General features: G+C 42.4%; 1 protein-coding gene across 4 annotated transcripts in view; it reads left to right on the forward strand.

Moving 5' to 3' along the window:
* slc29a4a (solute carrier family 29 member 4a) overlaps positions 1–21,922 on the forward strand; it is a 145,366-nt gene that overhangs the window by 96,373 nt on the left and 27,071 nt on the right. For 3 of the 4 annotated variants that reach the window (XM_043711282.2, XM_087997935.1, XM_087997934.1), the window contains 6 exons: positions 1,625–1,829; positions 4,006–4,134; positions 5,661–5,774; positions 16,494–16,622; positions 19,811–19,885; positions 20,561–20,832. In XM_043711282.2, coding sequence (XP_043567217.1) covers positions 1,658–1,829; positions 4,006–4,134; positions 5,661–5,774; positions 16,494–16,622; positions 19,811–19,885; positions 20,561–20,832 — 891 coding nt within the window. In that variant the 5' untranslated portion in view covers positions 1,625–1,657. The remainder of the gene's footprint in view (positions 1–1,624; positions 1,830–4,005; positions 4,135–5,660; positions 5,775–16,493; positions 16,623–19,810; positions 19,886–20,560; positions 20,833–21,922) is intronic. The other variant, XM_087997936.1, reaches the window with a different exon arrangement.

Here is a 21,922-nt window from a genome sequence, read left to right on the forward strand (position 1 = left end):
ACTTTGCCTTATTAATAACATTTACCAGCAGAGAGCCTTCTCACCCACACCCTGAACCGATTACTTGAACATTGTGGAGATTTTGAGGAGAATTTGACTTGGAATTGAATCAACTGTTGATATTTCATTTGACCATTCAATTGAACAACAGACATATTTACATTGAGGTAAATAAATTAAAAATCTACAATAATTGGACAGAAAAGTACAGTATTATTTACAGTATTTGAGGTATATAATCTTTGCCTGGTTATCGAGAGTGGTGTTTTTTAGGTGCCAGTTAAAACAACGTTTGCTGTAGTTTTGAGTGACCATTGATGGTTTATGATGTGTGGGGAAACTTGAAGATGTTAGTTTTCCCTTATCTTTCCAGATGATACAAGTCATGGATTTGAGGAATGCTGTCAGACAGTAGTACCTGGACAATTAACCTTCTGGGCAGCCAATCCATGAGAGCTTCCTATAGAGTAATTCCAAAACCTTTGCACAAATTCTAAACTGGTAAATTTGGTTTCAAGACCAATCTAGTGAATTGTGAGGTTGTTCATTCAGGAGTTCTTCTATACTACTATGGCAACTTTATCAAGATCCTCTTTATTGTAGATAAAATAACCTGCATTTTCATAGCACCTCTCACAATCTCAGGATGCGATGAAGTATTTTACAGCCAATAAAGTGTCAACAGTAAATTTGGTTATAGCAAGCTCTCTCAAACACAACAAAAATTTGACCAAATAGTTGGATTTAGGTGTTGAGAAAAGGATAAATGTTGATCAGAACATTTCTTCCGATAGTCCATGGGCTTTCTTACCTTCTGCGAGGATGGCATGTGAGACCTTGGTTTAAGAGTGCCTCTGACAGTGCAGCACTCCCTCTGTGCATCATGGGGAGTGTCATTTTATTAGGTTTCTAGATTGGACTTGAACCCATAACTTTCTCAATCATAAAGTGGAATGTGTTTAATGCCCAGCCGTAGTGATGCAAATGGGGTCAAGAGGGAGAGGGGTAAGCTCTGAACAAATTTCTTCACAATGTGTGGAAAGATGAAATTGTTAATTGAAGAAAAGGGTGGGCGAGCAGTGACTAAATGAATATTAGACGCATGGGGCACATGGAACCAGGTTTGCAAATCATATGATGCGCATACAACAATATCTTGCCCCCTCTTTTCGACTTGTGATTTCTCCCTCTCTGCCACTGACTCTGTATGAGGAGAGTAACTCATGCCACGTGAACGAGTCCCCTCCTTCTTTAAGACTAGGTTTATTTCCCATCCACTACTCTCTGCACCACTGAGCTTACTGTATTCCACTGATCAGCTGTGAATTTCTGATTAAATCTGAATTCTTTTGATTAAGTTCCATATTTGACTTGAAGAAGCATTGATTTGTTCACAGCTGACTTTATTCAACATTTGGATCTGAGATTAAAGATGAAAGTAAAAAGCCTGTTAACTTGGAGACTAACTGAAACCCCTGGGCTTCACATCTTTCACCACTAGGCTTGTCTGGACCAGATAATCCTTTTCCTGAAATTATTTTTGTATGCAGGCAATTACAACTGATTTTAAAAACGCTTGACGTTGTGATTAAACAACTGCTGAATGTTTCTGTTCTGCCCCTAGGAGGTTTTATCTTTCTGGTGAAGAAGATTGAGGATGGCTGCCCTGGGCACAGAAAGTTTCAGGAGTGGCACACCAGTCCAGACGCCAGAGGGAAATGTGGTGATGAATTTCAGCTTTGATGGCTACCCATTGGAGGAGGAAGAGCCTCAGACTAAAGAGAGACAGAGACAGGGCAGTACAGGCATGTCCATAGTCAATGAACCAGGTGATACCCGTTGTGTGTGTGAGAGTGACTGTGAGTATGTTGTTTCCATTCATTCTGGGGATGTGTGTTCAATTCAAGTTTTTAATTGCTTGTTCAGAAATTCAGAGCTATATCATTTAAAATTGCACACAAAAGAATAGTTAACAAGGGCAAAAAAGCACCTCATGAACGATGAGCCAAGTAAAATCCCACGTTGACATGGTGCAGTGCCGTCCTATGTGCAGGTGCACAGCTAAGCAGGGTTACAAAGACAAAAGCCAAGCGGCTGAGTTCTTTCCGGGAAGGCAATGTTCATGAAGCAAATAATCCAAGATTACTCAAACCATATGCCCACGGTCATCCAACTGCCTTCTGTATTGCATATCTTAATGTCAGCTGTGTTACCATCCTTATTTCAGCATCAGCCCTAAACAGAGACAAGGTCAGCATTTATTGTCTGAGCATATTACAGGTGGTGATAAACCCCATCCTTACTGCCCTGAAGGACATTAATGATATTTTATGGCCACCTACTTATTCCAGCCAAGGCCTCATGCCTTTTCACACTAGTTTTCCCCAGTTTGTAGTTTTAACTTTAATCACTTCTGTTGATCAACATACTAATCTCTTTTATGGTGAAGCTCCTTTTTTTCTTTTGCATTGCCTTCTACTATGTTCAAAACTCAATGTCTTAAAGGTTTTAAAATGTTAATGGTCAATAAAACTCAGTATTTGTGAATCGTTGCGATGTAATTGGTTCTGAAATTCATCCATCTTCAAAATGATGAAGGCAATGAAAATAACTTAAAGCAATTTCAGATATTCCTGCTTTTCTGTGTTTTTTGGAGATAAAATAATGGAAAAGTGCCGATATTCTTGAAAGCATTGTTAAGCCCTATGAAAACTGAACTCCAGAGTTGGTCATTCTCTGTTTGATTCCACTTCCTGAGCCTAGTTACTAACCCAGAAAGTCCCCTAATTCAGTACAAATCAACAATCAATCAATCCCAGGACCTTCTCATCTGGATGGTTATTGTCACACCACTTGCTGCATTTACCTACACAGCTATCAGCACACCAAGCTGCAGGATGAGATTACAGGAGCAGTTTCCCCTTTCCACCAGCTGGTAGTCAGGATGCAGCCCGGTCTAGATATTAATAAAATGTTTATTTTATAAAAGGTTGCCACTTTCTCTGAAGGGCACCCTCAGATCAGAGCCCAGCCTCTCACTGTGATCAGTCTATTCAGCACATTCAACTCCTTGCTGAACTTTCTGAATTATTGATTGTGATTCACAGCTGTCAAGAAAGTGGCAAGTCCTTTTGTTGCCCATCGGTTTGATGGACATAAGCCCGGGTACACCAGCGGGGAATGTCTCAGACCTCTCACGGCAGTCAGTCAATAACGTCACATTAGACCGAGACTGGAAGTTCAGAATCGAGTTTGAAAGGAAATCTATCGGCACCACTTTATACATGTGCATTTTCTAATGATGCTCCTTGATTTAAAACAAACAGCACATGCAGGTCAGGATCTGACACAAAAATAAAATAGGATAGAAAGCCTGACCAAGGCTGACAAAGAGAGAGAAGGAAGGACACCTATATTGCCTTAAGAAAGAAGCCAAGCTGAGGACTGCGCTAGCTTAGAGTTCGACAAAGAAGGATAGAGGATCCTCCTCCAACTCAGAGGAGGATGAGGGTAAGGTTGTGGGGAATGGAGTTGGGGGAGATACAGGGTAAAGGTCAGATGGTTTAAGAGGAATTGGGAGTAAGGGGAAAGCTGGGGGTTGCAATCGCTGACAACAGGACAGTTACTAAACTGTTGCTAATCCCAGCTGGAACCAGACTGTTGCAAAAAGAGAAATTGATGGAGAAACTCAGCAGGTCTGGCAGCATCTGTGGAGAGAAAGCAGTTTTGAGTTTCTCCAGCATTTTCTGACTTTGTTTCAACAGCCACTGATCTCTGCTTTATGGATCCAGACTGAATCTGGCTGTGACAGTGGGCTATGTTCATCTTCCCTTTTATCCAGTTGGTGTCTGCGACCCCCAACATAACACTTTCCCATGAATAGATGGCTGAGAGTGCAGGCTTGAGTGCAATTGCTCCTACTCCATTGCTACGTGAACAACAAAGAGGATAGAGCAACAACCTTAAAGCAGGGCTCTAATCTTCTCTTATGCCTTTACATTGCAGATGTTGAGTCACAGCCCAGGGACAGCTATCATGGCATTTACTTTGCGATGCTTTTGGCTGGAGTTGGATTCTTACTGCCTTACAACAGCTTCATCACTGACGTGGATTACCTTCACCAAAAATACCCAGGTGCAGTTCCTGTGCAAGGAACGATACACAAGTGTACGGGACATTACAGTCATCAAAGCAGCTTAGGGTGATCTGCCTTCCCTACCTGCAAGTTCTCTAGATCAGGAAGGTATCTGGTTTGATCTGTGCTCATAGTTGATCTCAAACAAGATACATCAAATGGCCAAATCTGCTCAGCTTCCTCTTTTGAGTGACCACAGGGACTTACAGCTGATGTCTGGGTGGGGTTTGTGGCTCATGCCAGCTCTCACAAGATGCTGCGGACATGAGGTATAATTGTGGGGCAAAATACTGCAGTCTCTCTGAAATGGAGATAGAACGAGAGCTACTAAACCCTCTCAGTGTATCTTAAAAGCGTTAATTACCTCATCTCTAAAGATGGATTAAGGTAATGTTTCTTGCCTTACTAGTCTGTTTGTAACAATATATCTCAAAAGTTAATGGATGAATTTCAACAAAACCCTGCCACCCAGGCAAGGTATAACCCAAGGAAGAACTGATTAGTTTTTGGTGAAGATGGAGATCTAATCCTGGAATTTTTTAATGGATGAGAAAACCTTAGGAAGTAGGGTGTATTAACATTTTTTTGAAGAACTTTGTTGGTCGGTTTGTTCATATGTTCTCTTTTCTTTTTGAAATGTGGTGGGTTGCCCCAGATGCTATGGTGTTATTCCTCACAGCTAACCAAAGAAGAGTAGAGTTTTCAGATTAGGTTTTTGGAGGCAAAATGGCCTGAAGCCTCCTCAACGGGATAATGATCCTTAATAAAAGGATTTCCGTTTTTAAGCTTTGTCATTACAGTGCACCAACTTGACAGAGAAAAGCTTTAAGGAAGAAATATATCATTGAAATAAAAGTGAGTTTTCAGGTTGTGGTGGAGATGTGGTCTCCACTGAGTGTGTTCCTCACTTGGATAAGCTTGAATGAGAGATGCTCAGCACTGTGTCAGTAAAATGGGATTCTGCTGTTCATAATGCTCCTTAACATTGCCACAAAGAAATGATATCAGCGAATCATGTACCTCGGATTGGTCTTCCCCACTTACGTTCCAATTTCCTGATGTTTTTCTCATGTACATGTTTCTGCTAATGCCTTTGTGTTAAAATTATTGGTCAAATAATCAGATAAGTATTGCATTTCTGCTGTCAATCTTTGTAATGCAACTCTATTTTTGCAAATGCATATCTTTCTCTCTTCCCTCTCCATCTTCTGCTCCTTTCTCTCTCCTATTTTTCCGGCTCAAACATTTTCTTTATCTCACTTATTATTTTTCTCTTTTATTTTCTCCCCTCTTTTTTACTTGTCTTTCTGCTTTTCTCCAGTATTTTATCCATACCATTTGTCTTTCCTCAATCATCTCTTTTCATTCCCCTCCACTCCTTGAAGCAAAGCTTTCAGAAGTGGTAACCTCTAAAGGAAGATCAAGGATTAAATTGATCTCCGTTGTTCTTGAATCTCTTTCTGCAGTGGCAAGACAATTCGGTGGCTGCCTTGTAATTGTGTTCTGCCTTTTCATTCTGGTGCAGGAACATCCATTGTGTTTGACATGAGTCTCACATACATCCTTGTAGCGTTGGCAGCTGTGATTTTGAACAATGCACTGGTGGAACTGCTGAGTCTGCACACCCGCATCACCGTCGGTAAGTGTGGAAGCATTGTTGAGCTTCACGGTTCCAGACTTGTACCATTGAGCATGCTGTGTGCTCGTTCTTCAGGCACTACCAGCGTCTCGTAGTAAAACTCAGACATCACTGACTTGCTTCGAATGGTAGACTAGGGCAATGAAGAATTACCGTAAATGGTAAAGGGCTCTTCTTGTGCCCAGTTCTCCATTGTTTCAGAGATTATCATAATATCTCCCAACAGGCCGATTAGAAAAGATCTAACCATAAATGGCCAGCTGATGCATTTCATTGAACCGAACTCTGTGACTGAGAGCATTGAGAAGGTTGGAGAGTGCAAAAGCTGGGGTGGCACTGTGGCTCAGTGGTTAGCACAAATACCTCACAGTACCAGGGACCTGGGTTTGAATCCAGCCTTGGGAAACTACCTGTGTGGAGTTTGCACATACTCCCTATGCCTGTGGGGGTTTCCTCTGGGTGCTCCGGTTTCCTCTCACAGTCCAAAGATGTTCAGGTTAGGTGGATTGGCAATGCTAAATTGCCCTGTGAAATACAGGTTAGGCGGATTAGCCATGGTAAATGTGGGGTTTAGGTTTGGGTGGGATGCTCTTTGAAGGGTCATTGCAGACTTGATTGGGGTGGCATGGATGAGTTGGACCAAAGGGTCTATTTCTGTGCTGTACATCTCTATGACTCCAAGCCAGAAGTTAAAAAACATAAACATCAGACCTGGTTCTCTGCAGTTTTTGGAGGAGTTGGGGATGGGGGTGGTGAGTGGATGTGAAATATTGGGTGGCTACTCCACTATCGTCCTACTCCCCCACAGTGCTGTCTCTCCCTTTGCCCTCTCCGATCCTTCTTGAAAATCATTGGAACTAATATGGTCTCCAGTGACTCACTGGGAAGGATTTAATGACCCTGCGCCAGGAGCAGGCTGGGGAGCAGGGGAACTACATAACTGAGTGAGGAGCTGTGGAAGGACATTCCACCTTCCTGATCCTGCTGACCAACTACACCCCTGACCCCAGGATCTTCGTCTAAAGGGTCAAAGGGTATAAGGGGAAATTGGAGACAGGGAACTGAGTTGGATGACCAGCCATGATTGTATTGCATGGTGGAGCAGGCTCAAAGGGCTGTGTGGGTTACTCCTGCACCTATTTTCTATGTTTGCATAACAACCTGTTGACATCAGCTCCACTGCCCTCCTCCTTGGGTTCAGGTCTGACAAGGTGGGGTAATAATTACTCACCCTCCCCCAGTCCTCAACCCCATCCTCATGGCTCCTACCTAAGGCTTTTCAGTTTCTGGTTCTCACCTCTCAGTTCTTAATCTGAAACCAGTGGATAAGCTGGACTGACTCTAATGTGATGTCTGACAGGGTATCATCATGAGTTGACCCTAGTCTGACCCCTGATAACCCACTGTTGGGAGCGGAGATAGACAGCAGTGGTTATGTTGCAACTGTCTGCACACAGGAATCTAAAATGCCACTGGTCCAATAGCCATCTGAAATGAATCTTTAGTCTATTTTATGCTACATCTATAATCCCCATACCTTTAACTTTCTCTTGAATGTACTAAAGTGAAGTTGAATTGTGATTGTGCTGCTGATTGAAGAGACCAGGAGCAGGGGATCCAAGATGGTGGCGATCTGAGAAGATCGCTTTGCAGAGCTCCGCACTGCAGCACAAGCGGGACAAACTTTTAACCCACCCATCCTGGACCATCATGATATCCTGGGATTCTAGAAAGGTAGTGGAGTCCCAGGAAACTAAAAAAATTAACTTACCTGCATTTCTTGCCGTCCAGAGATGCCGAAGAAGAGAGGAGGAGCATCCGAGGCCCTTCGTGCAGGATCCTCGGACTCAATTACTTTCCAGGTCCTGGCGAAGGAGCTCGCGAAATCTCAAGATGCTGGGGTAAACAAATAGAGGAGAAGCTGGCCCCGATCTCAGTCATGCTGCAGAAGCATGAACAGCAGCTGGGAGACCTGGAAAATAAATTGGATGAGGTTGAAAACAGAGTCACGGTGGTGGAAGCTGATGCCAGTTCCTCTCTGGATAGGATCCAAGCCCTGGAGACACAGGCCCATAATTTGCGCGACCAAGTGGATGATCTTGAGAACAGGGGCAGAGGAAAAAACATTCAGATCATCGGTGTGCCTGAGGGTAAGGAAGGTGAGTGGCCTGCGGAATTTATTGAGGACTAGCTGCCGAAATTCCTTAACTTGGAGCTGGCATGAGAGACTTGAAGATCGAGAGGGCACACCGGGTCGCAGCACGGAGATCAGGTTTGGGTCAACGTCCTCGGTCCTCTCCTGGTGTGGTTTCTTCACTACAGAGCTAAGGAGATAATTGAGAAAGCTTCCAGAATCCAGCGGAAGGATCCGAAGGCCCTAATTTACGAAGGCTCTAAGATCATGTTCTTCCAGGACTTCTCAGCGGCAGTGATCCAGAAAAGAAAATCTTATGACGGTGTCAAGAGAAGACTGAGGGAGCTTGGGATTCAGTACTCTCTGAGGTATATGGCGGTGCTTTTGATCACCTTAGATGTATCCATCCATCTTTTTGACATGTCGGAGAAGGCAAGAGACTTTGTGGACAAATTAACCTAATCTGAACAATAGTATGTACAAATAGTAGTATTGTTGGTTATGTCTTTATTGTTTCTTTTCAAAAAAAAGAGAAAGTTCGGTTGAAGCTTTCCTTTCCTATATGTATTTTCTATTGGTAATAACTTGGTTTAAACTATGTTTGGCGGCAGTTGAGATGTGTACTTTCAATTTCTGAGTTACGTTATACCAAAGGATGGGTGAGGTATTTACCCCTTTTTTCTCTTAAAAAATCTTTTTCTTTTCTTTATTCATATTGCCATTTTATGGTGCATTTACTTTCTTTTCTGCTTGTGTTTGTGGTGAAGCTCTTGCTAGGCGATGGAAAAATGATTGGGATGGCCAGATGCCTACCTATGGGCAGTTTGGGATGGGTAGTTGCCCCTTTTGGTCAGGGGGCATGTTACCTTATTCAGCGCCGTAGGCACTTTATATGTTGGTTTATTTTTTGGTTTTTGTTGTCTTTGATCTTTGATATTTTTGTAGGTTTGTTAAATGTACTGGTTTTAGTTTATGTAATCTTTGTTTGATGGATCATGCGACACTAAGGCTCAATGATTTGTGGTTCGAGTTCCTCCTCTCCTGAATCTGAGTGGTACTGCAGAAGGTTATGGCTAGTGACTTGATTAAATGGTGTACCTAGAATATCAAGGGAAGTCACTCACCAATTAAGAGGAAGAAAGTACTTTTGATTCTTAAAAAGGAGAAGGTGGATATTGCTTTGTTACAGGAGACACACTTGGATGATAGGGAGCATTTGAAACTACAGCAGAATGGCTTTGATCGGGTTTACTTTTCATTATTTAATACCAGAAGTAGGGGAGTGGCTATATTGGTTAGGAGGAATCTCCCATTTAAGTTACTAGACTGTGTTAAAGACACACATGGGAGGTTTGTAATTCTTAAAGCTTGATAAATGGGGAAGAATACAGTGTTTTAAATGTTTATTACCCTCCAGCTCATCCCCTCAAATTTCTGGTAGATGCGTTTTCTAAACTGATCAGTCTAGAGTCCTGGCATATCATTATCGGGGGAGATTTTAACTGTCTCCTGGATCCCATAGTAGACAGGTTGCCCAAAGGACCCCCAATACCCTCTGTACAAACTAAACAATTAGTGGATTTGTGTGTGGAGTTAAGGTTGGTGAACATCTGGAGGCATTTCCACCCTACAGGCAGGGACTTTACATTTTTTTCCAATCCGCACAGGTACCACACCAGGACTGATTTTTTTCTGTGGCAACCCTGGACTTGGTGACATCTTGTGTTGGTTAAGATTAAGGATGTTACGGGGGTTCGCGGCACTGGTGAATAGATCCCTTTATCCTCAAGGATAATTAGTTTGTGGAGTATTTCTCGAGGGAATTTCGCACGTTTCTAGACATTAAATCAGGCTCGGTTATTGGTCCATCTGTCCTTTGGGAAATTGCCAAAGCCTATGCCAGGGGGTTAGTTATTTCCTACTCTGCCAGTAGGAAGCGGCAGAAGGGTGAGCAGCAACGTCTCCTCGAAGCACGGTTGAAGGCAGCCATGAAGGCTTACTTTGACAGACCCTTGTTGGCCAAGCTACAGAGGTTCATGGCTCTGCGTTCTGCATTGAAACCCGTGCTCATGCAGACAGCAAAGAAGGAGCTTACCTTTGCAAAGCAAAGATTATATGAGCATGGTGACAGGCCAGGCAAATACTTAGCATATCTCGTCAGGAAAAGGAGTACCCCACAACACATTACGGTGATTAAGGAAGGGTCTGGGAAATTAATATGTGATTCCAAAAAGATTGATGTGGCATTCCAGAGATTTTACTCTCAGTTATACCAATCTGAGGGTTGTGAGGACGGGTGGGCCAAAGTGGAATTTTTTTTTAAGGATCTGGAGCTCCCGGGTGTGACCCCCAAACAAGAGTCCTTTTTCAATGCCCCCTTATCAGAGCAAGAGGTGTAGGAAGCTGTGAGGCAGTTTCAGAGTGGAAAGATGCCTGGTTCTGTCAGACTTCCCAGTGAATTCTATAAAGAATTTATAAGCATACTGTCAGGCCCAGTGCTCAATATGTTTAATGACTCATATAGCCATGATTGTCTCCTACCAATTCTGAGAGAGGCCAATATTTCACTTATTCTTTGTACAATGGGTAAAGACTTTGTTACAGTCGCCCTCTCGCTGCAGTCATCACCAATAGGGTACAATCAAGTAATTTTAACATGGCTGCCCCCTTTCTCCACTGCTTTTTACATTGGTGATTGAGCCATTGGTGGAGGTCATTTGTAGAGATCCTAATATATCAGCTCCAGAAGTAGATTCAAAATTACATGAGATTTTGTTGTATGTGGACGATGTGCTAATTTTTAAAATCAAAGCCAGCAGTTTCAGTGCCTCACCTGATACAATGCATCTGCGCGTTTGGCGCCTTTTCGGGCTACACGATTAATTTTGCTAAATCAGAAGCTATGTCTGTGGGTGGTCTTACAAAAGGTCTTGAGGGCGAATATCAATTCCTATTTAAGAGGTCACGGGCAGGGGGGGCTTGTGTATTTGGGCATATTCATTACTCCAGTTATGTATCGGCTGTTCAAAGCCAATTTTGTTCAATTATTTGATAAAATCAAACAAGACCTTCAAAGATGGGAGGCGCTTCCAATCTTGTGGTTAGTTCGGATAGCGCTCATTAAGATGAATATTCACCTCCGTTTGCTATACCCTATACGGATGTTCCCCCGATTTTCAATAAGCCAACATTCAGGAGACTGAACGGCTGGTTCAGCTCCTTTATGTGGCATTGTAAGTGGCCCCTCATTAAATTAGTTAAACTGCAACTGCCTCACAGACTGGGGGGAGTGAACCTCTTGGACGTTAAAAGCTACCAAATAAGCTCGCTTTTATCCTACGTGAATGATTGGGTTTGTGGGAACCCTCTTTCAATATGGTTAGATATCGAAGCCTCCCTGACAGGGTGCTCCTTTACTAGCTTGCTGTTTTTGGACAAAATGAGGACAATTAGGGAATATTGCCATAACCCAACAGCTATCAATACTGTTAAAGCAATTCAGCCGACGGAAGGCAATATTGGCAAGACATCCTCTTTTACACCTTTAGTGGGTATGCTGGGTTTTCAACTGGGGACGATAGATTCAGGATTCAAGTGTTGGGCAGCTAGGGGTGTGTCTTGCATGGGCGATTTATTTGAGAAAGACATAATGATGTCCTTTGATCAGTTAGCATGGAAATACGAGTTATCTAACAGGAGCCTCTTTTGTTATTTTCAAGTTATGGATTTTATTCAAAAAAGGACTACACTTTTGATTGATTCCTACAAATCTGACATAGAGAGGAGGGTGCTCAGAGTACACTTTCTGTCAGCACTTTATGTCATCAATTGGGGGATGTCCCCTAAAATGAGTTCTGCAGGGTTTGGGAGAGAGAGCTAGGTGTTGAAGTCTCCTCAGAGACATGGGAAAATACTTGTGAAAATGCAAGAAAGATATCAATTTGCAATAGGACCCATGCTTTACAGTTGAAGATTCTCCACAGGGTCCACTTGGCTCCAGACTGTTTGTCAAAATTTAAACCAGGGGTATTTTCAGCAAGGTCTGTACGGGCACTCTTACCCATTGTCTCTGGTCCTATGGTGGGCTTCAAACTTACTGGGGTGCTGCGGCAGGTGGAGAAGGACCCAATTTCTGCTCATCTGGGCCTACCCAGTGTGTTCCCTGCAGATGCACATCAGAAAAACTTTTCAATATCTTCACTTTTTGCGCAAGAAAGAATATTTTGAGGTTGGGTATCTGAAAACCCCCCAGGCCTGTTGGTTTTCCGGAAGATTGTTATGGAGCATATTCCCCTGGACTTTCTCACAAATATGGTACACCACAAAACTGACAATTTTTATAAGACATGGCAGCCCTTTTTGGAATATCTGGACACAGATTTATCTGCCACACTAACAAGAACTTTTACTTAGCTGTAACGATTGTGTTTTACGGTCCACTATCCAGGTAGGAGGAACTGGAGCGGCATGGTGGCTCAGATGGGGCTGCATGGTGGCTCAGTGGTTAGCACTGCTGCCTCACAGATCCAAGGGACCCGGATTTGATTCCAGCCTCGAGCAACTGTCTGTGTGGAGTTTGCATGTTCTCCCCGTGTCTGTGTGGGTTTCCTCCGGGTGCTCCGGTTTCCTCCCACAGTCCAAAGATGTGCAGGTCAGGTGAATTGGTCATACTAAATTGCCCGTAGTGTTAGATGCATTAGTCAGGGGTAAATGTGGGGAATGTGGGTTACTCTTCAGAGGGTCCGTGTGGACTTGTTGGGTCAAAGGCTCTGTTTCCGTACTGTAGGGAATCTAATCTAATCTAAACTGTGATTGTATGCGTGTCTTGTTTGGCTGAGCTGAGTTATTGCCATTTATTAGTTTGTTGTTGGTTATTATTTATTTAGTTTAATAGTTAGATGGGTTTTTTTATTCTGTATTTTTCTATATATATTTGTACATTTGCACATGAGGGTGGGTTGGGTTTTTAAAAACTTTTTTTAACTTGTTTTTTTTCTTATTGTTTTGAATTGTATTGTTTTGTATTTGTTGTAATATTAAAACATTTATTTTTTTAATAAAAGTATGTTTTTTTTAAAAAAGACCAGGAGCAAACTGTGAGAATACTGTTCAGATGAAGCTCTTTTACTGTACCATTGACTAAAGACCGACGAGAACATGTTAAGTCCCCTTTAAAATGTTAGAAGGTGCTTAATTATGAGACAAAATTTGACCCAGTACATGCTAAGGAGACATTACAACACTTACCAAATGTTTGGTCAAATGGAAAGGTTGTTAACGATTGTTCTAAAGGAGAAGAAGTAAGGTGGAGAGACCATGTTGGCATTTGTAAACAAGACTGAGGACTTTAAAACCAAGGAACTAATAGAACAACTTATATCGTTTGGAAGAATATTACCACAGCAACTGGTTAGTGTAAGTTTGAAGACCTTGAGTTATATTTTGCTGTTCCTTTTTTGGCTGTTTTCAGAGTATTGGGCAGTTGGATTAATTGTGCCATTCAGTAATTACGGCGGGAGGGAGTGCTGACTGTTACTCATTTAATTTGAGAAGACACTAGCCAAGCAGGAGTCCTCAAGTCACACCAAGGTATCAGCAACTTAATGGACGTAATCCTGAACCACAGCACCCCAGAAATAGCAGGCTAACACCCTGCCAACCCTCCACACCTCCCCGACACCCCTCCTCCTCCCCTTACCCCACACCTCCACCAACTGCAGCTTGGAATTTGCTGTAAGTCTTGTTCTCATCCTTTGTGAGCTGCCTTCTACAGTTCATGACAATACTGATAGAGAAAAAACCTTCCAGCAATGGAACAAAAATTCCCAACCGCCGCTTTGGGGTCTTGTTTAGCAATAGACAAATTCTTATTATCATAGAAGTTTATACAATCATGAGGGGCATCGATAAGGTGAATGGCAAAAGTCTTTTCCCTAAGGTAGGGGAGTTCAAAACTCGGGGCATATTTTTAAGGTAAGAGGAGAAATAATTATAAAGGGCATGAGAAGCAACGTTTTTACACAGAGTGGTTAGTTTGTGGAATGAACTGCCAGAGGAAGTGGTGGATGCAAGCACAGTTACAATGTTTAAAAGGCATTTGGATAAGTAAGTACATAAATAGGAAACGTTTAGAGGGATATAGGCCAAACACAAGCAAGTTGGACTAGTTTGGTTTGGGAACATGGTCGGTATGGACTAGTTGGACTGAAGGATCTATTTCCATGCTGTATTTCTCTATGACTCTATCGTTGTTCAAGTGCATCTAGTTTGCTTGGCTTGTTGACTAACTGGGCTCAAAAAGTCCCTGTTTCTTGACTAAATTAATGAGACCTGCATTTAGCGAATAAGATTCTCCAGCAATTCGATCTATAAGCAGCCAATGTTTGACCTGAGAGCCATTGATTTCCCTCAGTTCAACTTGTAGCAGATTGATTAATTATTACAATTCACTGAGAGTAGGTCTGGGCATGATGGTCTAACTGAGGTGTTTCAATGATTAAAAGATTCCATGGAGTAAATAGAAAGAAGTTCTTTCCTTCTGCACAAGGGGCCATCATCTTCAGGCTGGTCTGAGGTGATTTTGCACAAATGAGAATGAAAATCTGGAACTCTGTCACTCTGTAGCCCCCACTCCTCAATGTTGTGTGGCTGCAGGCAAAGTAAAAGTTTCCCATGCGTGTCTCTGTTGAAACTGTCCTAGGTAGGGTGTGTTGTCCCAGTCGAAATGGTGTCCTTCTTCGTCTGTATGTAAGGATACTAGACGGTGATTAAGTTAGCAGAGGGCTGACCCATTGCTGGTAAGTGTCAACGACAGTAGGAAAAGCCGTCAGTTATCCCTTTGGGTGGCTCAGTTGCCTTCTAGGTTAGAGGGCCATCCTCCATCTTCCCAATGCTAATATAATAGGATGGTGATGTGAAGGTAATGGGCATTGCCCACCTCCAGCCCGTTCCCAGAGGGCTGGTAAAATCCAATATTTACATGTGTTTAAAAAAAATTCATTTGTGGGACATGGGAGTCACTGGCTGGGTGGGCAGTTATTATTCATCCCTAGTTGTAGAGCTATAGAAATATACAATATCAAAACAGACCTGTTGGTCCAACCCATCCATGCTGGCCCAGATATCCTAACCTAATCTAGTCCCATTCGCCTGCATTTGCCTATATCTTTCTAAATTCATGATGCCTTTTAAATGTTGTAATTGTACCAGCCTCCACCCCTTCCTCTGGCAACTCATTCGTTACATGCACCACCTTCTGCATGAAAAAATGTACCTCTTAGGTCCATTTTACATCTTTCCCCACTCTCCTTAACCCTATGTCCTCTAGTCCTGGACTCACCCAACCCGGCTGCTTACCCTATCCATGACCCTCATGATTTTATAAACCTCTATAAGGTCACCCCTCAGCCTCCATCGCGTCGGAGGCTGAAGTGTGACCTTATAGAGGTTTATAAAATAGCCCCAATCTATTCAGCCTCTCCCTATAGGTCAAACCCTCAACCCTGACAACATCCTTGTAAATTTTTTCTGACCCCTTTCAAGTTTCACAACATTCTTCCTAAAGCACAGAGACCAGAATTGCATACACTATTCCAAAAGTGGCCTAACCAATGTCCTATACAGCTGCAACATAGCCTCCCAACTCCTATACTCAATGTAGTTGCCCTTGAAAAAGTGGTGGTGAGCTGCTTTGTTGAACCGTTGCAGTCCATGTGCTGTAGGTTGACCCTCAGAGCCCTTAGGGAAGGAATTCCATGATTTTGACCTAGTGACAGTGAAAGAATGACAATATATTTCCAAGTCAGGATGGTGAGTGGCTTGGATGGGAGTTTGCAGGTGGTGGTGTTCCCAAGTACTGCTGCCCTTGACATTCTAGATAGAAGTGGTCAAGGGCAGCAGGTGCTATCTGAGGATCTTTGCTGAAGTTCTGCAGTGTGTCTTGTAGATAGTACATACTGCTGCTACTGAACATCCGTTTGGAAGGAATGGATGCCTGTGCATGTGGTGCCAATCAAGTAAATGGTGTTAAGCTTCTTGAGTATTGTTGAAATTGTTACACATAAAAAGAATGGAAGAGAACATGACCAATTGGACTATAAGTTACACAGCAAGTGTTTGACATGTGAGCACTGTGTCTGAGAGTGACTGGATTCCTGAATAACTTCATGTAAGCCTATGATTAAAAACCTTATCAATAAAGGTTTGTTAAAATAGAATATGGACAGTTACAATCAGAGAACATCCAACCTCCCGACATGAAAAAAGTAGCCAGTTCTCTCCTCCATCCTCTGAGTCCTGCAGTTCTGAATTTAGCTAAACAAGTGACACTATAATAAAGGCTTTGGTTTTGTTGTTTGAGATAGAGACAGAGCAAGGATGAGACATCCAGTGTGAAATGTCTTGTTTGCCAGTTTATATTCTCTTTGACCAGGCGAATCTCTATGTCACCTGAATGCATTACTTTAGTTGTAGTAGAAATCATTATGAGAAAAGCAGAAAATCAACTGAGACCAGTGTTAATGCTGGTGATGGTATTAATATTGGCTGGGGATTAAACTGGGTTTTGTTTGTTTGATTGGTGGCAGGTTACCTGTTTGCTTTGGGCCCCCTAATGTTTGTGAGTATCTGTGACGTCTGGCTGGAGCTATTTACAGTACAGCAGGCATATGCCATCAATCTGGTGGCAGTGGGCATTGTGGCTTTTGGATGCACAGGTAAGGCTGCATTTCAGCTTCCCTTTGAGAGTCACTTGCAATTGTCATTACCGTTCCTCACCGTGATTGCAACCATTTCTTCCTTGTTTATGCATTTTTTTCCAACTCTTTTGAATTGTCTCAATCTTCAGCCTCAGTGACTGGGACTGGAAACTAAGGTCAGCGCTATAATGAGGCAGTCAGCACTAATTCCAAATGGCCTCAAGGTACAAGAGAAAACCGGAAACACCACAGCCCTGGTGTCTCCCTCATTCTAATGCTGTCTTGCCCCTGCTCACCCACCTTGCACCACTCTCCCCTTCCCCTATTCACCCCAACCTTAAGCACCACATGGAAAATGAATGAGGAATGATGGAGCCTGCCATGAGTTTCTGCCATTCCTTGCAATGTTGTGCACACCTTTCATCCTGGTTTCATCTGAGCACTTCGATTAGTACATGCAGATGGGCATTCAACTTTTAGTCTGTACACTGTGTTGTGAGTCATCCTAATGTAGCACTAAGCAAACCCATAAAGCCATCGCACATAAGTGATTTTTCTTTTCTCAGACACTTCATGCTGGGAAAAAGGAACGGATTTTGTTTAAAACAGAAGGGGCGAGACGTGAATGGAGGACAACCTGTGCTCTCCTCACATAACAGACTACGAATAGAACATAAGAAACAGCAGCAGGAGTAGGCCACCTGGCCCCTTGACCCTGCTCCACCATTCAATCAGATCATGGCTGATCTTTTCATGGACTTGGCTCCACTTACATGCCCACTCACCATAAATGTTAATTTCCTTGCTGATCAAAAATCTATCTTTGCCTTAAAAACATTCAGTTAATAGCCTCAGCTGCTTCACTGGGCAGGAAATTCCACAGATTCACAACCTTTTGGGTGGAGAAATTCCTCCTCAACTCAGTCCTAAACTGCTCCCCCTTATTCTGAGGCTATGCCCCCTAGTTCTAGTTTCACCCACAGTGGAAACAATCTCCCTGCGTCTATCTTATCTATTCTCTTCATAATTTTAATTTTTTTTCTGTAAGATCCCCCCTCATTCTTCTAAATTCCAATGTGTATAGCCCCCCTCCCATCCCGTCTACTCAATCTCTCCTCATAAACCAACCTTCTCAACTCTGGAATTAACCTAGTGAACCTCCTCTGCACCCCCTCCAGTGCCATCTCATCCTGTCTCAAATAAGGAGACCAAAACAGTACACAGTACTCCAGATGTGGCTTCACCAGAATCCTACACAGCTGCAGCATAACTTCCCGGTTTTTAAACTCCATCCCTCTAGCAATGAAGGACAATATTTCATTTCCCTTCTTAATTACCTGCTGCATTTGCAAACCAACTTTTTGTAATTCATGCACAAGGACATCCAGGTCCCTCTGCACAGCAGCATGCTGCAATCTTTCACCATTTAAAGAATCGACCATATTACTGCTTTTTCTACCAGATCATTTGGTGCTCAATAATGAGGGGCCACAATTTTAAGGTGAAAGGCAGGAGTTTTAGAGGGGATTTGAGGAAAGAGGTTAGGAATCTGGAATGCACTGCCTGGGAGGGCGGTAGAGGCAGAGAACCTCAAAACCCTTACAAAGGATGTGGTGAATGCTTAAAATATCATAACACTCAGCTATGGCCCAAGTGCTGGAAAGTGGAATTGGTGTAGATAGATTGTTACAGACTCAGTGGGCTGTAGGGGCTCTTCTGGTGCAGTAGGGCTCTACAATTTATCCAGAATTCTTTTAAGAAGGTTTTTGAAAATAGAGCTGGAGGAGTGTTTCGGGGGGAAGGTGCAAAGAATGAAAGAATAGTGTCTGAAGGAATAGCTGCCAGTGACAGATCAGAGGGTGTAGGGGCAGGAGTAAGATGGGGCCTGAAAAGATTGAATATGGAGCACTGTGTCTGAAGGGGATCATTGGGATAAGGTGGACAGACTGTGGAGGGATTTGAAAGTTCCAATGTTAAATGATTAGAAAGATTAAGGGCATCTAGAATTCAATTCCCAAATTAAGATTGGAACATTCAACTGCAAAGTTGAGATTGGTAGAATTTTGTTAGGCCAATTTACTTTGAAGTTACAAATCCAAGGCAGGCTATGGAGCTCAGATACAAAGCGGCCATAATATAATTGAATGGCACAACAGCTCAAGGGGCTGAATAGCCTCCTCCCCTTTCTATGAAACATGAAAATCATGAGCCAGTGGGCCATTATAAGGACTACAATGATTGGTGTGGAGGATTCAGCATGAGCTATGCAATATGAATGATCTTGGCTGTAGGCTGTGAAATTTAGATTTGGGGATTCTAGTGAGGAATGTACTGAGGAAACCAGATATACTGAGATCTCTTTTGCCACAAGGAAGTGTGTGCATGGAGGGAATCAATATCCTTGAGGTAGAAGGAAAATCAGGGACCATAAAGGACAATATAGTGAGATCTCCCTGAGGCACTGGTCAATGGGTAAACTAACAATGCAAGAGCAGTAGCCTCTCACTATGGCATTGTGAAGTCATACAAGCTGTGAAACACTTTGCAGCACTTTATTAATAAAGCATACCATCCCCACACTGTCAGCCTTAACCTCAGACGCTTCACTATTCCATGAATTTAAATATGAGAGTTGGCAAATGTTACAAGAAGTGTTAAAGGTGGGGACATGGGACTAGGTGAGTTGATGTACAGTTGGGGCACAATTGTTTCTTTCTGTGCTGTAAACGTGCCAGCGTCTGTGTTTGCTTTTTCCTAAGTGTACAAGTGCTGTAGTGCTCTGGTGAAAATGAAGCTGTGCTTGTGTCAAATTTGAATGCAGAACATTGAGGTCACTATCTGACAATGGCAGTTAGTCAGGAAAGCTTATCAAGCTGATTAAACATTGATGGTTTAATGAAGCATTTTTTTTGGTCATTTACTCACATTTGTTGTGTTTATTTCCTGTTCCAAGCCTTTCACAGCTATTTAGATGTTATTTTGGTCTCCTCCCAATCATCAGTTGACCCCAGGCCTCTGCTTAATTTGCGACAGAGCCCAGTCTGTGAGGAGCACTGCTTCCAGTGGTCCCTCATCACTTGGTGAGGAATGACCTCACATTGAGACATTGCTGATTGCCTCCCCACAGTAAAGTTGGGATTAAGTGGGAGCATCACGCTGTTTAAATCAACAATTAATTTGTTGCATTTTCTTTCTTTGCGATGAAGTGCAGCAATCAAGTTTCTATGGTTACACTGGAATGTTGCCCAAACGCTACACCCAAGGGGTGATGACAGGCGAAAGTGAGTACTTGTTTTAAACGATTCCAGTCAACAGTTTTTAGCAGGACTCCCAAATATTGGAAATATTGATAAAATAAAACTTCTTCTGCAAAGACTTCTTATCAACTGTTTTAATGCCAATGGTACCATATTTCTCTTTTAAAAACAGCTAAGTGTAAAATATCCTGAGAAATAATTAATTTCTGCTACCACCTGTTAGAGTTGCCAACATTACTGGAGTATTCCTGGAAGTCTATGGTGAGCTTCCGCTTCTAACCATCTCTTTGCAGTCAAACAATCTTTTCCCTCCGCCTCCAAAATTTTTATTACAATGGAAAATGCACAAAAAACATAATGTCTCTATGAATTTGCTCCATAATTATTCAAAGCAGTATCTTTGTAAATCTTTGTAAACCTTTACCATGTGCCTCGATATTCTGTATATAATACATGGGCCAGAACTACATGCCATACCTTTAGTGTGGTCTAATCAATGTTTGCTGCAGGTTTAACATGAATTCCCTGCTTTTCAATTCTACCTAATATTTTGAATGTCGAATGACTAACACCATAGTTAACTGGAATAAGGGAGAAGTGGGGGGAGGGGGTGGGATGCGGGCTCGAAGATCAATCTGTGGAAGGCTGTTGGCTTTAACGTCAGTAATCAATGCTATGAGCTTCTTTTCTCCATTGCAGGCACTGCTGGCGTCATCATTTCCCTCAGCAGAATCTTTACCAAGCTCCTGGTTTCTGATGAAAGGAAGAACACCATTGTCTTCTTCTTCGTTTCAATCGGAATGGAGAGCATGTGCTTCATCTTGCACTTGCTGGTGAAAAGAACGCAGTTTGTGCGATACTACACCTCTCACAGCAGCCGGGGCCATGAACGTCTAAAGGACAAAGGTCATGTGGATCAGGGCCCAGGTTACCGGGTCCATCATAATGTCAATACAGAGGAAGTAAGATTCGTAAGTTTTTACTTCATATTGTAAGAGTGAAACTCTTGATGTAGGGTGATATAAGGGATAGCTCTCTCAGGGCACCTGGGAATCTTGACATTGGCTCCCATGATTTGCCAGCTTTTCCCATTTCAATCATGTTCCAAACATGCGCTTGCAGGTTGGAGAAAATATGGCTTCATTAAAGATTGATTTGGGGGTGCCGGTGTTGGACTCGGGTGAACAAAGTTAAAAATCGCACAATGCCAAGTTACAGTCCAACAGGTTTGTTTGGAAGCACTAGCTTTCAGAGCACTGCTCCTTCATCAGGTGAGTGTCAGGACTATAATCTGGTGTTGTGTGATTTTTAACTTCATTAAAGATTGTCTGACAAATCTGTTCCCTGGAGTGAACAGAGCCTCATGACTTTCTTGAAGCACAGGCCTTGTCTTTGATCGGAAAAGAGTTGATGTTGCACTTGCTAGCAGTAAAGAAACTAGTAGAAGTTTCACTATATTTCTTCAGTGCAGTAAATGATTATTTTAAATGATTCACTATATGGCTGAGACCAGACCAATGCATTTGCAAATGAACCATTTGGCTCAGTCATGGGAAACTGGTGTAAGAGATTTGAGCTGACTTTTAAATGGGATGCTCCCTTTGGGTGTAGTAGGTTAATCTCGGCAGTGGTATGATAACTTTTGTGATTGCTTGGAATGCTGCAGATTAAGGCAGGGGAATATAAGCATTGGAATTTACTATAGAGAAGCTCAACTAAGTCAAATGTAACATTGATCTTATCCAAGATTTCACCTTTGACTGCACAATGTAGAAATATTTGATACAATTTTGTACTATCGTTTTGATGACACAGTCAGACACTACGAAAGTGGCCAATTTATATTCAGTCTATCCTTGTAAATAAAAACAAGACAAGAGTACATCAATCTGATCCCTTTAACAAGATATTTTTTTAAAAAGTTGTTTTTTTGTCCTCCGCTTTCTACAGCATTAAACTGATGAAAAATTTACATTGGGTAAATAAAGATAAATAGTTTCCATTAGCTGAAGGGTTGATAACCCGAGAACACAGATTTGAGGTGATTGATGAGAAAGCTAA

Source organism: Chiloscyllium plagiosum, unplaced genomic scaffold (genome assembly GCF_037043375.1).
Source record: "Chiloscyllium plagiosum isolate Xiang-an unplaced genomic scaffold, Cpla_swu_hap1 HiC_scaffold_20, whole genome shotgun sequence".
Taxonomy (NCBI): domain Eukaryota; kingdom Metazoa; phylum Chordata; class Chondrichthyes; order Orectolobiformes; family Hemiscylliidae; genus Chiloscyllium; species Chiloscyllium plagiosum.